Consider the following 19,840-nt stretch of genomic DNA (forward strand, 5'->3'; position numbering starts at 1 on the left):
TCTGTCATGTCCTTTGTGAGGAACATGACAGAAACGGATGGATGCGCTGAGGTGACACAGTGGTAGATTGAACGGACTCCATATTGGCGTGTTGCGGTTCGGTATAGACCTGCTACAGTCATTCGCCAACCAACCTCAAAGCATTAGCGTCCGTCGACTGACTACCTGCAGTTCCGATAAGCGCGTCTGCTTGATGTATTTTAGGCTCATGAACTTGCCCTAGCAATCCAGACCCCCCTAAATCTTCCTCGATGTATGCCCTTCATCAGCAGCAAATGGCCGCCTCCATGCTTGTTCCAGGGAAGCGCACTCAGAGCCACCAGCACCACCAGCGCATACAAGGTCTCCCTGAAAACACGTTCGATTAAAGAGGAAAGGCACTACGATTTGCATTATATGTATAAATGCACGAGAGTGCCAGTCATCACCAAAGCATCGCCTCCAAGACCATCGACTCAAAACTTACTGCGGTGAGGAGGGCGTTCTCTAGGCGTGGCAGGAGCAAGGGCCGCTGGACAGCTACTGCTGCTTGCAGCTGCAACGAGCGCAACACAGCACAAGTCACAACAATGCATGCAGCAACGCAACACTCAACAAAGACTCCATGCCATGATGCATCCAGGGCAAGCAGCTACTGTGGCAGAGATTTGCAGGGCAAAAAGAAGACAGTGCACGCGCTTAAATCAGACAGACAGGCATAGGAAACTTGCACACAGCAGCTCAGCAGCAACGTGAAGACCAACTCGTGTTATCTTTTGCACAGATGAATGCCTTCAACTGAAACGTAGGATACCTGAGCGAGTGTGGCCGCCTGCAGCTTAATTTCCCGTGATACTTCGCAGCGCGTCATTGTATCCGTTTCCTTGCTGTCAACCGTCGATGTGACTGCTGCTACTTGCGTCTCTACCAGAGCCACTGCTGCTTCCAGCCGGCCGTGCAACAGGAGGTCGGGCAATCGCGAAAGACTCCCTGACTCCTCGTTCAGCTTTTCCTGTAAGAACGTCAGCTGCAGTTCACAACAACGGAGCATGGAGCCACCCAGACAGCTTTGACAAGGCACATTCTCCACGCGTCAGGAGGCAAAAAAGAGTTTATCAGTTCCTTAGAACGAGAAAACGCATAGGCCTGGGTGGCAGGGTGCCCTTCCAGCATGTAGCACAGGCACATGCGAAACAGGCAGAGTGGCTTTTGAGAATTGCAAGGCGCGTTTGTTTTGCACTTCCAGAAAGGTCAGCAGACGGACGCACAACGCGGGGGGGAATGCACTGCGGGCCTAGCATAAAGGCGAGAGACTGCAGCTGTTGCTGCAGTGTGGCAAAGAGGCGCTGAGAGTTCGCGACTTCTCCCGCTGCAGCGGCGGTTGCTGCAGCTGATGATGCAGAGCCATTCTCAGCAGGGGATGCATCATGCTTGCGACGCTGCGAGAGGTGCTTCAGACGCTTCCAGTGGCTGTCCAACTGCTCGAGCAGCTGATTCCATCGATTCTCCTCTGCTTGATGCGCCTGGTACTGCCCATGCGGCTGCTGAAGATCTTCTCCCTTCTGCAGCAGTAAGGCAGTGAAAATCCGCTTAATCGGGAGAGTGCATGAGGCGTCTACCGAGTGATGCAGGTCGTTCAAAACACATACCCGTACAAATACGGCTCAAACGCAGCACAAGTCGGAAAAATCCAACACGCGGGATGCCCCCAGCTGCTCAGCTCTGTGCATGACCCCTCTCTGCACGAAAGTAGCCGGCTCAAATGACTGCGAAACACGCTGACAAGATGCGGAGATGAGAGACAGAGAGAGAGAAGTCGAGCATACCTGCATAGCGGCCCTTATGGCGCAATAGACGAAGGCATGAAACGCGCCAAGAAGACTCAGCGAACAAATGTTGCACAAGCGCACTGCAGCAGCGAGCTCCCCCCAGAAGGCCTGCTCGAAACAAAGCCACATCGCCAGCAGAGAGCTTAGAGGCACCAAATGAAGCACGTTTCAACGCAGGCAGCTCCACGGAGGACGGCGGCGGCGTGATGTGCAGGCAATCTGCCACCTCCTTCGCGACCAGCCTTCGTAAACAGTGACGCAGGACGGCATGGAGGAGAGGGAGAACGGGAAGGGTGGCATGTGCAGCCGGCGCAACTCACAAGGCGAGCTGCAGTCTCTGCGGGGGGTAACAGCGGTGAGAAGGCTGCTCCATCCAGAGAGGCGAGGATGCCTTGTGCCCTGTAATTACAGTTGCGAAAGAAAAAAACAGCAGTGCGAGTAGATTGACTCCTTTAGGAGCTGCAGCAGGCAAGGGCGGTGCAGAAAACATGAGGCTTTCACGCTGTGCATGTCTGTCCAACTGAAGTTTTGCAGCCTTCACGCACCGCGCCAACGCTGCAATCCGCTTCGCAGTGACAGCGGAGACGGTGCAGCTTTGCTGCACGCGCTGATCCTCCACCAAGGGGAGAACGATACTTTCCTCTCCCCCTTCGCTGCAGTCGTTGGCGTCAGAGCTCTGCATGCAGCAGCAGCAAAGGCAAGCAGCCAGCGGCCCTCCAGTGCAGGCGGAGTGCCGGAGCTTGTAGGTGCACGGACCGAAGAAGTATCAAGGCGAAAACGAAATTCGGATTGGAGTGCCACGCAACACATACAGTCGAGACGGATATCCTCTCCAGCGTCTCCTGAGGGCCACTTAGAGCTTCTTGCTCCTTTTCATCCACGTCCAGTGACTGCATGCGATCCACCTGGCTCTGCCGCTCTAGTCGGTGCTTCTGAGGGGGGAAGGCAGCAAGCAGGTGTTGATTCGACGCGGCTAGACAGCGCGCGGAATTAGCGCTCCCCCGATTTTCCTCTAGCCGCGGCTGTGTCGTTGGCGAGGACAGGGGAGTGACAGGCTGACAGACGTGTGCGCGAAGCAGCAGAACCTGAGGCAAGCGCACAGCTCCGCCAGAGTCAAGCGGCAAGAGCAGCAGCGGAAGCATGGGGGGCACAGTGAGCACACACCCTGGCACTTGTTGCAACAACTCTGCGCAGCGTTCGCTCAAAGTTGCAACACGAGAAAGGGCGAGACAGAGCTGCATCTGCTGCCCTTCTGCCTGTTTCTGCTCTTCGCCTTCCTGCTGCTGCTCTGGCACTGGGGGAAGATCTGGCAGTAGAGTTGCTGCTGCTGCATTTAGCGCCTTGTGCTTTTGCTGGACTGTGGCGTTTTCAGCGAAAATAGGCGATATGAACGGCAGCAGCTGCTGCAGTTTTTGCAGCTGCGCTTCCGGCTCTGCGTCCCCCTCCAGCTGGCAACGCTGCATGCAGTGCCAGTGCTGCGAGGCTGCAAACTCCTGCTGCAACGCCGCAACAGCCTGAAGCAACCACTGCGGAAAACAGCCCAAGACGTCTGCTTCCAACTGTTGCTGTCGCCGTTGTTGCTGCTGCTCCTGTTGCTGCTGTGGCAGCAGAGAGACGAGTTGCAGCCTGAAACAAAACAGCACGCGCCGACGTCACAGAAAGGACCTTCCTCACTCCAGAGGATACACCACATCCACAAACAGCAACCATGCGGATAAAAACTACCAACGCACCAGATAGCGGCTGCCTGCAGCAGGCAGAGGCGCGCGGCAGCCTCTACAGCGCCTGTTTCTTGCTGCCATTCCAGCAGAAGCTACGAAAATTCGCACACACAACTTGAACTGCAAAAGCAAATGAGCTGACCACCCACTGATCAGCCCGTTGTGAGCAGCGTCAACAAGTCAGCAAAGCAGCAAGCAGCAGAACGTCAGACAAGGACTGCAGCACTCAGACTTGCGAAAAAAAGGTCAGACGCACCATTGCAGCTGCCCGCGACACTCCGACTGGGCAGTCTTGCCACAGCGCCACACGATGCAGCAGCCGCTGTGCCTGCACTCCGGCAGCTGCACAGGCAGCGGATACGGCAGAGAGCTGCAGCGAGGCTGCTGCTTCAACAACTGCAGCAGCTACAGCTTTAGCTACTGCTGCCGCTGCAGAAGAACTGCCTCCAGCTCTCGCCGCAGCGGCAGCCGCGCGGCAAATCGAGAGCGCGTCAACGGCCCCATAGCGCGCTGCTTCTGCGGCTGCTGCTTCTGCTTCTGCCAGTGCTGCGCTTGTTGCAGCGTTGCGCTCCGCTGCGGAGAGGGATGGACGTCGAGGTGCTTCCCCTTTTGCTTTCGCAGCTGCACAACTCGAGGAGGCGTGACACCAACACGCGGTGGGAGCGGCGCCCACGCCGCTTCTCGCGGCGTGGGCTCCTGCTGCGCTTCCCTCCTTCAAGAGCAGCACTCGCGACTTCAGCATCAGCCGCAACAGCAAGAGCACCACCAGACCTCTCCCCGCCGCATCCTCGCATTCGTGCAACGCCTGCAGCTGCTGAAGCGCCTGCCGGATACAGCCATCCTCCACGAAAGCCGCTGCCACACGACGTCGCGTTTGCTGCACGAGATCGCGGAGAGCTGCTGGAGCAGGCTGCTCTGCTGCTGCTGCTGCTGCTGCTGCTGCTGCTGCTGCTGCTGCTGCCTCAGCGGCAAGTTGCAGCAACTCGGTTCGAAGCGAGGGCCCCACGACGTCGGTGGCAGCGGCAGCGGCAGCAGCAGCAGCAGCACGAGGGTCGCTTGCAAGATGGTGGTATCGATGCACTGGAAGAAGGACGAGGTGGGGAGAGAAAGCGGCGGCTTGTTGTGCGAGGAGGAGCCAGAGCTCCGCGCGTTGGGCGTAGCCAGCAGCTTCTGTGCGTGCTCCTCCTTGAAACGCTGCATGGTCAAGATACAAGTCAACGCATTCGCGCAGAATGCGCAAGGCTTCTTCACTTCTCGCTGCTGCTGACGCAGCTCCTTCTTGGATGTCTACGAAGGCTCCCGAACTGCGCTTCAGAGGCTGGAGCACCAGCCAAAGTCGCAGCGAGAGACGCATCATCTGCAGCTCCCTCTTGAGGAACGGCTTGTGCGGAGATTGCAACAACCACGCCTCCTCGACCTGCGTGAAAAAAACAGCCACGACCAAGGAGCTCGTGGGGTGTGCGCTGCGAGCGAAACGCGCCACGGCGGCAGCAGAAGCAGCAGCAACGCATGCATGCTCACAGCCGGCAGTCTGACAAAGCTCACCTCTGCGCGAGGCGCAGCAGCGGGAGACGTCGTCGTGAGAGTCTTCAGCAAGGCGCATGCCGCGCTGAAGCCAAAGCGACCGTCTTGCTGCTGTTGCTGCCAGTGCTGCAGCAGCAGCGGCGCCATCGAGACGCCTCGTCTGTTGCTGCCATCGCAGGATAACGCGTGCGTTGCTGTGGAGAAGAAAGGCGACGGCTCGAAAGCAGCACTGCCGTCTCGAAAAGCCGCACACAGCCCTCTGAACCAACAGGCCTGCGCAGTCAAGACAGAAAATCGCAGCCTTTGGAATGCCTCTGCATGCAGCAGCAACACAGCAGCTCCTGCTGCGGCAATAGCAGCGCATGCTTTCGCGCGTAAGACTCACGATTTCACGTGCATCCTGCAGCAGCTCAGTCTCGAGAAGGGAGCTGTTATCGAGCTGCTCTTGCTTTCGTGCCAGCTGCCAAGAGAGGCCCTTCTCCAAGAGCTCTCCTACGATCGCGTCTGCTCGAGTGGAGCATTCTGCTCCTGCAGCGAAGCGCATGAGCGAGCAGCTTCGCGACGTTCGCTGCTGTGGTCGCTGTGGCTGGTGCTGTTGCTGCCTCTGGTGAGCCGGCTGTACGTCCACCGAGTCGCAACAGGACCAGTCTCTCCATCCTAAGGGTAACAGGAAGGGGAGGAAACACATCCTCACGGCAGCAGCACATTCTTCAGAAGTGCTGCCAGGAGCATCTCCCCGGAAACCTCTCTCGCGCTGCAGCAGCTGGGTGCTCCCTTCACTCGGAGGAGGGCAAAATGTGCGAACGATTTTCGCTGCAGCGGGTAGAGGGGCCGTTGGAAGCCGCGGAGAATTTTGCAGGGGCAGCAGCAAGAGCTGCTCTTGCTGCTGCTCTTGCTCTTGCTGCTCTTGCTCTTGCTGCTCTTGCTCTTGCTGCTGCTCTTGCTGCTCTTGCTGCTCTTGCTGCTCTTGCTGCTCTTGCTCTTGCTGCTGCTCCTGCAAAGCGCCGCCATTGGCAGTGCCCGCTTTAATACGACGCTCAGTGACGCAGTGGCTGCACTCGCTGAGCGCCTTGCTGCACATTTGTTCAACAAAGGCGCTGTATGCAGCAAATGCCTCGCATCCCCCCGTTGGGCCGAATGCGGCTGCTGTAGAAGACGCAGCAGCCACGACGCTTCCGACTTCGTGCATTCTCAGCTGCTGCTGCAGTGCCCCAACTAGCAGGTGTCGCCATCGCGAGGAGGGAGAAAGCCGCAGTAGCTGCTGCAGCACATCGAGCAGCTGCCGTTCTTGCTGCCGCAGGTGCTGCTGCACTTGCACCTGCGCTCGTGCTTGAACGGCCTCCATGTTGGCGCTGCAGCTGTGAAGAAACGCAGAGAAAGTGCCTCCCCGACGCAGCAGACGGCTGCAAAGAATGGAAATAGGGTCGTTAAGCAGACGCTTCTGCTGGCCGCTCTCCGCTTCCTGCTGGCGCTGAAGGTGATCCAGCAGCAGCAGTTTCCGCGAAGCGTGTTGCCTCCTCTCTTGACTGGCTGCCAGGAAGAAGTCCATAAGAAACTTTTCCCGCGGCAGGAGGCGCTGCAACAGGTACTGTTGCGAAGCAGCTACAAGCGGTTGGAGCTGCATCAGCATTCGCTCGGAAGGTTGAAGGCGAGGATGCACTGCTGTAGTTACACCGGACGGGCGCACCAGGAGTAGAGCTGCACAGGCCGCATCCCTGGCAAATAGACATGGCGGCTGCTGCTCCGCATGCGCGCAAGAGTGGTGAGCGTCGTGCTGCTGCGCCGTTTGCTGCTGAGGCACGGGCGGGAAGGCAGCAGCAGAAGGCCAAGACTCCACTGCGGCATGCAGTTCTGATGCTGCTGCAGCAGCAGAAACTGCTGCAGCAGCATCAGAACTGCATGCCGCAGTGGCGCAAGAAACAGTTCCTGCTGCTGCTGTAGCAGCAGAAACTGCTGCTGTAGCAGCAGAAGCTGCTGCTGTGCAGACGTCTGTTGAGCAACATCTTCTTCTCATGAGAGCTTGTTGTTGCTTCAGAAAAAAAGCACCCCACACCTCGGATGCTCCTAGCTGCAGCGGCAGCACTTGTTGTCGTTCGATTTGTTGGTGGTGAGCTAGCCACAGCGTCAAAGCCACGGAAGCACTGACGGCGGCTCGAAACATCTCAGCAGCGGATGCAGCAGGAGTCTGCGCCTTCCAGCTTTCCTTTGCTGGCACGTCTCTTGAATCCGTATCCTTCTCTGCCACTCCAGCATTAGCCGAAGCTGCCCGCTTGGTGAGCTCCCACAACACACGTTGCAGCAAGACAACTTCCCACTCCCCCTCTGCCGCCTTAGCCTTGCCGACTGCCTGCTGCAACGACGCGAGATCTCTGGAGCAGCAGCTGCTGGCGAAGAAGAGCATCCCCACACGGGAAACTAGATGTGCACTCGAACAGCTGACGCCGTCTTGCGGAGAAACTCTCCAGCTGTTGCTCACGGAAGAAGCGCTCGAGGAAGTCTCCGAAGCCACGCTGCAGCCCGTGTAGTAGCTAGAGCTCTCACAGCTGGAGGAAGTAGTGCTTTCCGTCTCGTCATCGCCTTCGCCAGCGTCAGCGTCGGCTGGTAGATTACCACACGGCTGCAGGGCATGCATCAGCGCGCGACACAACATCCCCTTCCCCATGAGTCTGACGCAGCGTGACGCCACGCGCAGCAGCAGCAGCTGAACCTCTCTCTCCAGTGTCTGCGGAGGCGCGTTGCTGCTTTCTCCCGCAGCAGTCACCATGGAGGGGGGAGGGCTCATCAGCAGCGTGCAGCACAGAAAGCGGCGCCACTGCTGCTGCAGCTGCTGGGGCAGGAGGCAGACTTCCGGCAGAAGGAGAGGGCCCTCTCCTGGCACCTGCACAGCCAGCACATCCCCCGAAAGCTGCTGCTCAGCCTGCTGGGGAGCAGCTAGCCACAACGTGCTGTCGGAAAAGAACCCTCGTGGCTCTGTCCACTGAGCGCAGGCTGCAGCTGCGGCTGCCGCCACCCTTGCAGGCAACACGAAACGTCTACTGATTGCCAGACGCATCCTAGGACCTGTGTAGAAGGAAAGACGCAGCAGCGTTCGAGGCGAAACAAGCAAACAGCCGCTGCTGCCGCAAGGGCTAATCCACAATGCGGCAGCTAAGTCTTCTGCTGCTCCTGCTGCTGCGGAGGTCGGCGCGAGCACGCCTTCCAGAGGCACTGCATCAAGTGTTGTAACAGTGGGGTTGCCCTCTGGAAGCCTCAACAGAAGCAGCCACGCGCCTTGCGTCTCCTCGAGACTCCTGCATGCAGCTGCACGGGTAGCTGCAGTGTCTCCGCAGCTCCGTCGCAGCACGCAAAACGCACAAAAGACTCGCAGCCTCGTCTGATGGACGGGTGCAATCGCAACGATCGCCAGCGACTCCTCGTGGCGGAGATGCTGCTGCCGCTGCTGCCCCTTCGGTGCCGCCAGCCAGAAAGGGAGGGAAGCAGCAGCAGCAGACACTGCGCGAGGAAGCAGAGCAGCAGTTGCTGCTATCCTCGCGAACGAGCCAGAGACAGAAGAAGGGCTGCTCCCCAAGCACCGCAAAGCGCAGGTGGGAAATCGCGGATCGCTTCGCGAGGCGCCTTTCTCCTGAAGCGCATGCGGGAGGTAAACCACCAGTTCTTGCACCCTTAGGGGTGGAGCAGCACTCGAGGGGGTTCTCCCTACAACAAGTTTTGAGGCTTGCGAGTCAGCATCCCGCATTGCGGCGTCATCTGCGCAAAACACGCAACCATTGCTTTCCCAAAGAGACGCCTTACTGGAAACGCCAGAGTGCGCTGCTGCCTCTGGTTCCTCCCTTTGCATGCCCCCGCCGCTGGAGTGAAGCGGGCAGCATCCCTCCTTAGCACTTCTGCTGCTGCCACAACAGCACGCAGCAAGCATCCCACGATCCAGACTCCCCGAAACTGCGGGGAAACACAGCAGCAGCGGCGCTGCCGCAGCTCCCCGATGCAGCAGGGCACGTTCTGCATCGAGGATGGAAAGCTGCAGCTTTCCAGGAGAAGTGTGCGTGTTTTCATCTGACACTGAAGTGGCTTCAGAATTCAAGCCTCTTCGCCTCTTTATGCGAGGAAAAGCACTGGTTCTTCCTGCAACTGCGGCTCCGCCGTCATCCAGGCACCAACAGAGACAGGCTGTATAGACACCCGTCACAGGTGCATCCTCATCCAGCTGTAGGCCGTGGCGTTCCCGCGTAGCAGCAGCTGTGAAACAGCCTACGCGAAAATGTATGCGAAGGCATAAAATCTGCTGTTTTCCGTCTAGAAAGGCAACAAGAACAATGCTTGCTCTGCTCCCGCTTGCTTCCACGGATCTGGAAGAGCCGCCATCAGCAAAGGCACACGCTGCAGCTGTAGCAACATTAAGCCTCTGCAACAGCTGCACTCTTGCAAGCAGACGTCCTCGAGCTGCCGCTGCCGCCTCCGCCTCAGCCTTTTGTACAGCCGCTTCTGCTGATGCGTGTGTTGTAATGACTGCAGGATCTCCCGTTGTGTCTCCCACCACGGAGGGCACATCAGGAGGACTTGTATTCCAGATCAGCAATTCTCTTGGCCGAATTTCGCTGCAGTAGCAAAGACAGCAGAGGCGTCAGGGAAGGTTCTGAAACCCTTAGCTCAACAGCGGCGCGAACACGGTCAGAAGCAGCAGCAGCAACACCCCAACAGCAGCTGGCATCGCAGCGGCAGCAGCAGCAGCCGCTGTAGCTGCTGCAGCAGAAGCACATCGGCAGACAAGTGCGCGTACAGGGAAACATGATGACTCGGCGGAAGATCAATACCCAAGAGGCGTTGCTTTTCTTGCTTCCCATTGCAGGAGGCGCAGCGGTAGCTGCCAGCCCAAGGGATACCCACAGGCAGTGGAGTTTCCACCCCCCAAATATAGCAGGGATTGGTCATTGGCTTCACAAAACAATAGCAGCAGCAGCTGCTGCTGCTGTTGCATCAGCACCAGCGAATGGGGGAGGGCTGCAATCTGTCTTGCCGCAACTGTTTTACTGCAACGCGGCTTCGTACAGCCTGGCTCGTTGAATCCGCTGCACGCCACAGCCCTCCTCCACGCCAGGATCTATGTCATTTCGTGCACCCAAATTGCGTGTAACGCACAAACCGCATCATAAAAGGGATGGGGGTTTTGAACGAGCGTCGAGTCCTACTGAAAGCCCGTATTTCTGGAGGTTTACGCGTAGGAAGCGGCACAGCCGAGTGCACAAAAAGAGGGCAGGAACACAAAAATCAAGAAACTCGCTGTTTTTTTGTAGAAGATCTTCCCTCTCCTTCCTGCTGGTTGGTTCTTGCCACGTGTTTCAAGAGGGTCCTGCCCCAGCAGCTGCTGCCGCAGTTCGGCTGCATGCTCGGAAAGCAGCCATCTCCAGACACATCTCAGAGCGAGCCATTGAAACAAAGTCAGAAAGCGTTTTAACGATACAGTATTTATCTTGTGCACCTCTATGCTGTCGGATCGCCTTCGCGTCATCCCAGAGTTCGCTGCGCGACACCGCCCCTATGTACGGAGCACTACCAGCAAATTCCGAAGGGCGCACAGTGCAAAGAGCAACGGCTGCAGCTTGAGCACATGCGCGGCTACAAAAAGCGCGTGTCTCTGCACGGATAACATTTTGGGAGAGATCGAGACGGCGGCATAAGGGGCAGTCGCACAGGAGCTCGAGAAAGACATCGATCGACAGCCGGTGGAATGAACGACCCCGACAAGGGGAGGGAGGAAGGAACACACAGACACACGCAACCAGGGAGCACGAGCTGTACGGCGTGAGAGGAAGAAAAGGCGACGGAAGAGAAGCAGAAGGAGGGTGCCAGAGGTTAACGTGGTCTACAGGGCAGAAGAAGGCAGACGGGGGGACTGAACGGCCTTCTAGCGAGAAGAGGAAGCTTCATGCAGGCTTCGAGAGAGCGAGAGAGGCTCCCATTGTCTGCCTGCCTGACGGATTCAGTGCTCAGGATGGAGGCCGATATGGCGACGAAAAGAGAGGACAAGTGACACAGAGAGAGGAAAGAGAGAGAGGGCGCAGCCTACTAAAGAAGTGAAACTGCAAAGCAAGCATCATACGGACGAGTAGTTCCACTTAAGACTGAGCTGGCAGGTCCAGCTGGCGATGTGTAGCAGGCAGTTTTCAAGACAACGCCACGAAAAAATCAACAATAGGCGGCAGGAGGCACACAGCCAACAATAAAGTGTGGAAAGAGCCATACGATGGAAGGCTTCATTTCGAGCGCCATGAAGGTCGCGGAGGAGGCTCTAAGACTAGGCCACCCCACGAGCTTTGCCTGGTAAGCTATGAATGGTGCCTGCAGAAAACAGTTTTAAGAGCACTAACAAGGCAGACAGCAGCCATAAAAGGTGTGTCTGCAACGCCAGTCATGAAGGGGATGTCGATGGGGAGAAGAGTTCAAGAATTTGGAATACGTAGATACACCCGACTCGATGCTTTGGCCGCAGGCTGCAGACTGTGCGGGACATGAAGAAGCTAACGGGAGCTTTCTGCCACTGGCGAATCCAGCTGAATCTGCAGGTGATCTATGCTGTTGATGTTGTACCCCAGCAATATGCAACTGCTTCTTCCTCCTTCTACTCATCCCGTCTTGAGCTTCTTCTGCCCTCACGTCTGTTGCAGCGAAGCACTGTGTGCGTAAGCACTTGATACCTCCCCCCGCGAGGTGGTAGTAAACAGCTGTTAAAGACAGCCTTTTCTGACTCCTGTGCCTCTGTCTAGTCGACTCCTCTCTTGCAACACCGTTGCCCAGTTTAGCGTGTGACGAATTCTGCAGCGGCATGTGTCTTTCAGCTGCTCTCCTTCCCTCCTCGGTGCTGCTTGCACTTCTCTAAGAGCAACTGCCTCCCTGTGCCTCTCCCTTGTTCTGCTGCAGCAACGACCCCCTCTGCCATCCAGCAGCCTGTGGGTGTACTACACGGGTGCTGAGTGCCGTCCTTTCTTCGGTGTTGCTGCTGTACGACTGCTGTTGTTGTTGCTGCTGGAGCCTCAGCTGATTCAGCATGTCCGGTTCTACAGGCATCTGTGCATACGCATGCAGAAGCAACTAAGGCTGCACTTTTTAATCTCTTCCCCCTTAAGGTTGCTCTCTACTGTCTGTATACTCTTTGACCTCTTCCCCATGGCCTGCTGGCCCCTCGTACACTGGTCGGTCTACCACATCCGGTGCTTATTCTCTCGCTAACTAGTAACTTCAGCACGCGTTGCTCTTGCGGATACGTCGACCACAATTGCTAGTATTTTCGCTCGAGTTCATGAACATGCAGCTGCAAAGGCTACAGCTGGTACAGCAGCAGCAACAATCCTTAGCTGTGGCTGCAACGCAGCTGGCTTTCTGTTACACAAGCGAGGTTTCCGCATTTTCCTACTAAGATGGCATAAACGCTCCTCCGGGGCAGCACAGACGCCTCATTGCAAGGACGCCGAGCTTGTCCATTCCTGGCCGGCAGCAGCCTTTATAAGGCTCTCTGCAGCACGGCTGTTTCGATTGAAGCATGATGGCGGTAAAAAGTCAGCGGAAGCAAAAATCGCCGGAGATTGGGGTGGCACAAGAACGAAAAATGCAGACATTTTGCAGTGCCGCGCTTTTTCTTTCAAGTGCATGCGTGTGCGTCACCCACAGAGCCTTTAGACCTCGGTGTTGCGCTGCTGAGAGCTACAGAATAGGCCCTCTCTGTAGTCACAAGAGAACTGCCGAAAGGGACTTCAAGAATGGCACAGCCAGCTACGCATACTTACCGAACGCTACACGAAAGGTGGCTCTCAGAGTCGGCACTTGCTACCCTCGGCTGTGCGGCTGGCCATCAAAGTCGACAAACGGCAGTGCAGATAGACACTCCCCCCTCCGCTGGAGTTCTGCCTGCAACACCCCACTCCGCACGATCAATCGGCTGTCTCCTATTAGATCTTCTGTTTCTGCTGCTGTTGCTGCCCCTATGGGAGGCGGGGCCTCATCGTCGTCTTGCCGCAGCAGCTGCTGATGAGCTGCACGCTTTCGTCTCCCTCTGGGCTGTCGACCAGTTTCCCGCTGCGCTTTCCCTCCTGCAACGCCTGCCTCCTGTTGCGTGTGCAGCGGTGGCTGGTGCCATGGATGGGAAGGCTGCTGCTGCTCCTCCTCCTCTAGACGCTGCAAACCACAGCTATCTTTGGCCAAAAGCTCCGCAACAGACGCACTGCCGCTGTTGCCTTTGCTTTGGGGTGGAGCACTCCCACCCAACAGCTGCTGCTGCTGTAGCTGCTGCTGCTGTAGCTGCTGCAGCTGTGCGTCTGTCCGCGCGGCGAGTTCCTCCAGCGAGTCTCTGAACTGCACGTGCGTTTCTTCCTGGCGATCGTCTGTCGGGAGGAGCTGCTGCTGCCGCATCCGACGCAGTACAGCTGCTGGGGAAAGGGGTGCCTCGCCAGGCAGTGCTGCAAAGACAGCAGGACCACCTATTTCGTTCCCCCCTCGCTGGTGTTGCTGGGCAGCAAGCTCCGCCAAACGCAGGTTCACTGCATGCAGCAAGGCGTGATATACCCTCAGGTCTTTTGGCTGTGGTGCTGCAGCGAAGTTACTGCCAGCGAAGTCGCTGCTGCAGCCAGAATGCTGCTGCAGTAAGCCGCCCTCCACGAGTTCCTGCAGTGCTGCCTTGGTGGCAAGACACTCATTCTGTCGCTGCTGGCTAATGGTGACTCGCATGCGCCGCAGCAACCGCCTCAGGAGCTGCTGCCTGTCAGGGCTCACATTCTGCTGCTGTTGTTGCTGCTGCTGTTGTTGCTGCTGCTGTAGTTGCTGCTGCTGTAGTTGTTGCCGTAGTTGCTGCTGCTCTGCGTGTTCCACTGCCTCGGCAGCAACAGCTCTAGCCACCAGGGCAACATGCAGCGGCTGCATTTTACCAACAGCGCCATCGACGAAAGAAAACATCTTGTGGTTCAAGAGCAAGAGCTGCTGTTGTTGCTGAAGCCAACCCCTTTGCTGCTGCAGCGTGGGGTTGGATTTGACAGCATCGCGCATGTACTTCTGCATCAGCAAAACTGGCAAGAGCACCGTGACGACAGCCTCAATAGAAAACGCATGCAGACACCTCAGCATTTGCCGAGAGACGAGAACGGGTAGTTCAAACAGACATGTAGCTATCTTTTCTGCTGCCTCTGGTGAGGGCGAAAGAGCTTTTGTTTGTGCACTTGTCATCATGCCTCGCACAGAAGAGGGCGGCACCGTTGCATGCAACAGCACTTCTGTAGTCCTCGACTCCGGACTCATTTCTGTAGTTGATGCTGCCGTACTTCCCTCCGCTTGCTCAGCTGGCGTCGTGCTGTGCGGGGTATTCAGGACGCCTGCCTCTATTATTGCTTCAGTTTCCTGCTGCTGCAGTTCGACTGCTGGTGAGAACCTTTCCTGAATCGCGCAAACCGCTTGCACAATTATCGTCAGCAGCTGCGGGCTGAGACAGGCAAGGGATGTGCTACTGCTGGTACTCGCTAGCTGCTGCTGCTGATGTTGCACATGGTGCAACACCTCTAACAACTGCTCAGAGGCTGCAGCAGCCAATGCGGCGCTGCAGTTCGGCACGCGATAGAGCAGCTGAAGGGCCTTCGCGAGGAGCAGCAGCTTTTCCCTGCCTAGACAGGCATCATCTCCCTGAGGTTGCTCCTGCTGCTGCTGATTCTGCCATACCTGAATCACCCGCCGCTCAGCCTCCTCCCGCAGAGTTTCCGAGCAATTGGCACCACTTTGGACGCACGTCGTGAGCAGCAAGCGCAAGCTGACGCTGCTGCTTTCCTGGTATCCCTTGAGCTCTCCTGCTTCTGCAGCCTCTACATAGCTGCTGCTCTCGCCTGCTCCTTGAGCAGCAGCCGCAGCAGCAGCAGTCACTTGCAAGGCTTCTGGGTGCGAGACACGCCCAACCGCTAGTGCGTGCGTAACCAGGAAGAGCTGCTGCTGCATGAGCTGCTGCTTTCGGTACAATTCCAGCGCTCTATCCGCCAGAGACACCATAGCGTAGTGATACAAGGAATTTGTTGTTCTGCTGCGACTGTCTCTTGGGGCGCCTAGTGCCGCAGCGGCGGCAAAGGATTGCGTCAGCGAGGCAACGCCCCTCCCGTCAAGATACGGCAGCAGCTCCAAGGCGTGTTGCTGCATATCCATGAGCAGCAAGGGCATGCAGCGGAGAACAGCAGCGGCAGCAGGGAGCTCCGCAGCAACGGATGGTTTGCTGAGCGCAAGGGTGCTACTGGCGGAAGTCAGAAGGACTGGTGCAGCAGCAGCTGCTGCCGCTGGAAGCAGCAACGAGCGAAGCAGCACCACGCAGCTGCTGCTGCTGGAACAAAGCTGCTGCTGCTCAAAATAGCGGAGCTTGTGGGGAATTTCCTCGGTTAGCTGCTGCACGAATGCCAGAGCAGCCACTGGATAAGCAGACGCGGCGTCAAGCAACTCGCTGTCTGCCTCCCCTGGCTCCCCGTAGAGCCCTTGATGGATTAAGCGCTGCTCCTCTCGCCGTTTTTCCTCCCGTTCCTCCTGCTGCAGCCGCTCCTCCTGCTGCAGCCGCTCCTCCTGCTCACTTCTCAGCTCCGTGACATGGCCTTCTTTGCGTTTCTGGGTGTCTCTTTGCCGCCGTCTTGCTGCTCCGTTCTGCCCCTCCAGGAGCAGCTGCCGCTCCCGCCGCTGCAGCCGCTCTCTCTGGTAATCGAGCTGCGCAAGGACCTGCTGCTCCTGCTGTACATACGCCGCAAATATGCGCGTATGCGCATGCATCAGCAGCGCTAAATCCTGAGGGTTGCAGCGGGGGAGCAGTCCCCCTGAGGCAGCAGCAGAACGCGAAGCCAAAGCCAAGAGCACCAAGAAGGGCAAGGAGATCGTCGAGCTGCTCTCGCTGATCTCTGTGTTGCGCTGCGGCACAAGGACGGACTTGGATAGCGCATGCAGCAGCAAAGACTGCTGTTTTGGAGTGCTACGTTGCACCAGGAGTAACCCCCGACGCGCATACCTGCAGACAACAAAGGCACATCCTTTGCATGCGTTGCTGCCGCGATCCTCTGGAGCCAAAGAAAGGAGACACTTTGGGCAAGGCAGGGCAAAGCAAAGGATTCTGAGGATCGCTCAGAGACGCCGTAGCATGCGGAGTCTTACCTCTCCATGAGCTGCGCATCCTTCGTTAAGGCATACAGTCTGCACAGGCAGGCAGTTGCTGCAAGGAGTCTCGCATCAGCGCTCTCTGGGGTGTACAGAGATCCAGACTTGATGAGATCGGTACCTGCTGCAGCCGCAGAGTTGATCGAAACTGTGGCTGCTGATGGATGCAAAGGGTTGCGTATCGGCCGTTCCATGGAAACGCGCTTGTGCTTTCGTGTTTGCTGTTTGCTGCTGCTGCTACTGCTCTTGTTGTTTCTGCTGCTCCTCTCGTTGGTCCTGCTGCTCTTGCTGCTGCCACGACTGTTGCGTATTTGCGTGCTGAATGCAGCAACAGCAGAACCGCGCAGCATCAGACGCGACTGCGGCTGCAAGTTGGAGCCACGCCTGTGCGACAGCAGCAGCAGCATCTTCTTCTCGGCAGTTCTTCCGCTCCTGCTGTACCCCAGGCAGCTACGGAAGCAGGAGTATGGCTGCTTGAAGAGGATGCCGCCTTTCAGCGCAGAGGGACCGTCCGTGGGAGGCAGAAGAAAGTTGTTTTGCCGCTGCTCTCGACAGCAGCACCAGTGCAACCTGCTCAGCAGGCGTGTCTGTGAAGAGCAGCCCTCTTGCAGTCGCAGTCCACGGCTTGCCAACTCCATCCTGGAGAGCTCCTTGCTCGACTGCCAGCGGCTGCTCTGTATGGTTCTACTTCTTGCGACGCTTGCTTGCACCGCTCCTGGCCTTTGAGTGGAGAAACGGGGGGTCAGGCTGCGTACAGGAGCTGTGTACAGCAGCTGCAGGGTGCAGAGCGATGATGCTATTCTTGATGGGAATGCGCAGTTTCGGCGAGCGCGCATGCGCCTAAGGGGCCCCTAGAGGGCCCCTCAGGCGCATGGCGTCAGTTAGGCGGCGTCCGACTTGTGGCGGTGTAGCGGCGAAAGAAGTCGAACGTCTGCCTCTGTGGAGCGCATTAGGATTCCCAGCAATGGAGAAGATGGCGTCGCACACGTTCGCCTCTCAAGCTGCGCATGGCTATTGATGTTTTTTGTGTTTTTTCGCCATTTATTTCCGTTCAGGAGCAGCAGCGCGACGTATGGGGGTGGGGGGCCCCCCCTCCTTCGCGAAGGAGGGGGGCCCCCACGTCGATGGTTCCGGGGGACTGTAGGTACAGCGGGAGAAGGGCGGGTGCACTGCGCTCGCTTCTCGGGTGTGGTGCTGCTGCTCGGGCGCAGCTTCTTTCATTTATGAAATAAAAATACAGCTGGCGATTGCTGCCGCGGCTGTCTACTACTTCTACTTCTACTTCAGGTGCAGCACTGAAACGATGGAAGGCGGGAGGGGGGGACGCCTGTACGGCAGCAGCCTTCGGCCTTCCGCCGTCTGCATGGCGGCGGTGCTGCTGTTTCTGATGCTCCTCTTTACGCCGCCGTCTGAGCTGCAGCTCTTGAGCAGCAGCAAGGGCGGCAGCGTCTTCGCGGCAGCTCAGTGACGCAGGCCTCTCCGGGTGCGCAAGCCACAAGGGAGCGAAGATCGGATCAGCTTGCTGCTGCTCAGCGCTACAGCAGCAGGGAACTCCATCCTCAGCGCTCTTCGGAGGAGATCGTTGGCAACGGTAGGAGCAGCGGCTGCAGCCGCCCTTCTTGCCGTAGTCGTCGTCCATAGGGTTCACAAAGACGGCCTTGCACTTCCTACTGCAGCTCCCTCTTTCCTCATGCAGCCCCCCGACGCGCATGTGCGCTTCCTACTGCACCGACTCCAGCAGCAGCAGATGCAGCAGCACATGTCGCCAGACGCCGACCAGCAGGCGGAGCAGGCTGAGGTGTACAGGGCAGTCCACGACATCCTCTCCGGCGGGGAGCTGCAACGAGAAAAACGGGCTCAGCAACTCCAACAAACTTACGAATTAGTGCACGACAAGAGCAGGGGATTCGCTGTCGCTGCGGCACGAGTACCCCTTGAGTGCGACAGCCCGTCTGATATCGACACGTGTGCTGCTCTGCTGCTCTCGCTGCAAAAGGAGCTGCTAAGTCCATTGCAGCCGCAATCAGGGAAGCCGCCTGTTCGGCTGGTTGCTGCAGCGCAGAAAACAGCAACAGCGGCAACTGCAGTATCACCAGCGCCACCCATGGTAGGCGTAATACTGCGCCGACCACTGAGATGGGAGCTGCTGCCGTTTTGCGTCACCTCGCACTGGCGTCCATACACTGAGCAGCAGCAGGCCCTTGGAAAGCAGGAGTCTGGACGGCAGGAGCAGTGCAGCAGGGAGGGGGCTTTTCAGCCGCGACAGCAGACCGCTCAGCAGCAGCAGCAACAACGTCGTGTTGTTGCGGAGGTGTGGCTGTCTCGCGGAGAAGGCCGTGCGAGGGAGTATCTCATCTTGAGACTTTCCGCCGCAGCACCCGCTGTAAGGGCTGTTGAGGATACACCCCCCTCGAATGCAGGAGGGTCCGCTTCGGATTCGTTGTACCTCGAGGTAATCGCCGTGACAGTGGCTGATGGGGTGACCTCTGCGCGTCCTCTCCTGAACGGACATGTACTGCTTTCCATTGCCAAGCTGCTTCGCTCGAATCTGCGTGAAATCCAGAGACGTCGGCGGATGCTCTTGCAGCCGACCGCCCTCTCTAGGGGAAGCAGACCAGTTGCAAGCAGTGGCAGTAGCAGTACCAGCAGACATGCAGCGTTCGTGGGCGCAGCTGCTCTAGCCCGACCAGTGCAGACTTACAGACAGCCAGGCTGTCCTCCTCGCTAGGGAGGCGCCTCTACGTCTGTGTCTGGAAAGGAAGGTCACCTCCTGCGAATACGCGGTTACAAGCGAGCGCTTCAGCGGTGCTGCAGGTGCTACAAGGGTCGCTGTCTCTGTGTCTCTGTGTGTATGTGTGTACGTCTGTGTCTGTATGCGGAGTGTATGGACAGAGGGTGGTTTGGGGAGGTGTGTTTGCCAGCGTGGCTCAAGCCAGAAGGACAGCCCGCGTGACGCTCAGGGGTAAAAGCCAGCTGGAAAACCCTGAGCCGACTAGAGGCGCTCCTTTGGCACAAACGCGCTAGTGATTGACGAAGAACACGATGCTTTTTAGCCGTTGGTGTGGCTCTTGCTGCCCTCGTGTGTGTGCGTCTAAAGTCGCCTTAGACACCGCTAGTTGGCTAGATGGGCAATTTCAGCTCAAGAGATGGCGGGGGGAGGGAAGAGACACCGCAGGCAGTCACACTGAGGGGGCACATGGGACTGTGGCATGAATAAAAATCAACGCGATCTCATGAAGCGGCGTGAGGGCGAGGAGGCGGCGGAGGCGGAACTGTGTGGTCGGTTGGTGGCAGCAGTCTCAAAGGGTTGGCAAAGGCCGATTGAGGATTCTAAAGCAGCGCAGCGAACAAAGCGCTTTCTATGACTCGGTATTAGTCTAGTGGGGCCTGGGGAGAGCTGAAAATAGCAGAGCCGAAGCGGAGTCGATAGAGCATTCGATGAAGGCGCCGCCAGGAATAGCAAGCAAATACAATGAAAGAACCTCTGGGTACAAGCTCTAGAAACGGCGATTTTGACGTCTTCTGCTCCGCTACAGCACCATTCTTAGTTATGGATACGTGTGCTACCAACAGCTCAAGTTTTGGATGGGGCTTTAGTGGACAGCGAGAGAAAGTAGGGAGCTGCAACGTTCCTCTTTC

At 57.7% G+C, this 19,840-nt stretch overlaps 2 protein-coding genes across 2 annotated transcripts; one reads left to right on the forward strand and one right to left on the reverse strand.

Annotated features, from left to right (window-relative positions):
- Positions 1–237: 237 nt before the first annotated feature.
- On the reverse strand, positions 238–13,831 carry LOC34623450 (the record flags this gene model as incomplete). The annotated part of the gene is given in 18 exon segments (XM_026336136.1): positions 238–348; positions 467–535; positions 794–1,006; positions 1,248–1,418; positions 1,806–1,916; positions 2,129–2,207; positions 2,354–2,484; positions 2,621–3,434; positions 3,542–3,621; positions 3,813–5,219; positions 5,439–5,807; positions 5,946–5,978; positions 5,981–6,150; positions 6,188–6,954; positions 7,063–8,382; positions 8,626–9,648; positions 9,831–9,877; positions 13,814–13,831. Coding segments are annotated over 18 exon segments (6,933 nt in total), but the record flags the coding sequence as incomplete, so codon positions are not given.
- A 250-nt stretch (positions 13,832–14,081) lies between these two features.
- LOC113147029 lies at positions 14,082–18,929 on the forward strand. Its single transcript, XM_026336137.1, has 2 exons — positions 14,082–14,426; positions 17,694–18,929. Exons 1-2 carry the CDS (start codon positions 14,082–14,084, stop codon positions 18,927–18,929), a joined length of 1,581 nt encoding a protein of 526 aa, XP_026191922.1.
- The last annotated feature ends 911 nt before the right edge of the window (positions 18,930–19,840 follow it).

Source organism: Cyclospora cayetanensis, unplaced genomic scaffold, assembly GCF_002999335.1.
Source record: "Cyclospora cayetanensis isolate NF1_C8 unplaced genomic scaffold, CcayRef3 CcayRef3_contig_94, whole genome shotgun sequence".
In the NCBI taxonomy this organism is placed as follows: Eukaryota; Apicomplexa; class Conoidasida; order Eucoccidiorida; family Eimeriidae; genus Cyclospora; species Cyclospora cayetanensis.

What these genes read in the sequence shown, in the direction of transcription:
- LOC113147029 (XM_026336137.1), top strand. Translation starts at nt 14,082, where the DNA reads ATGTACTTCTGCATCAGCAAAACTGGCAAGAGCACCGTGACGACAGCC. An exon ending in CTGCCTCTATTATTGCTTCA is followed by an intron (nt 14,427 to 17,693) that starts GTTTCCTGCTGC and finishes CGGGTGCGCAAG; the next exon opens with CCACAAGGGAGCGAAGATCG.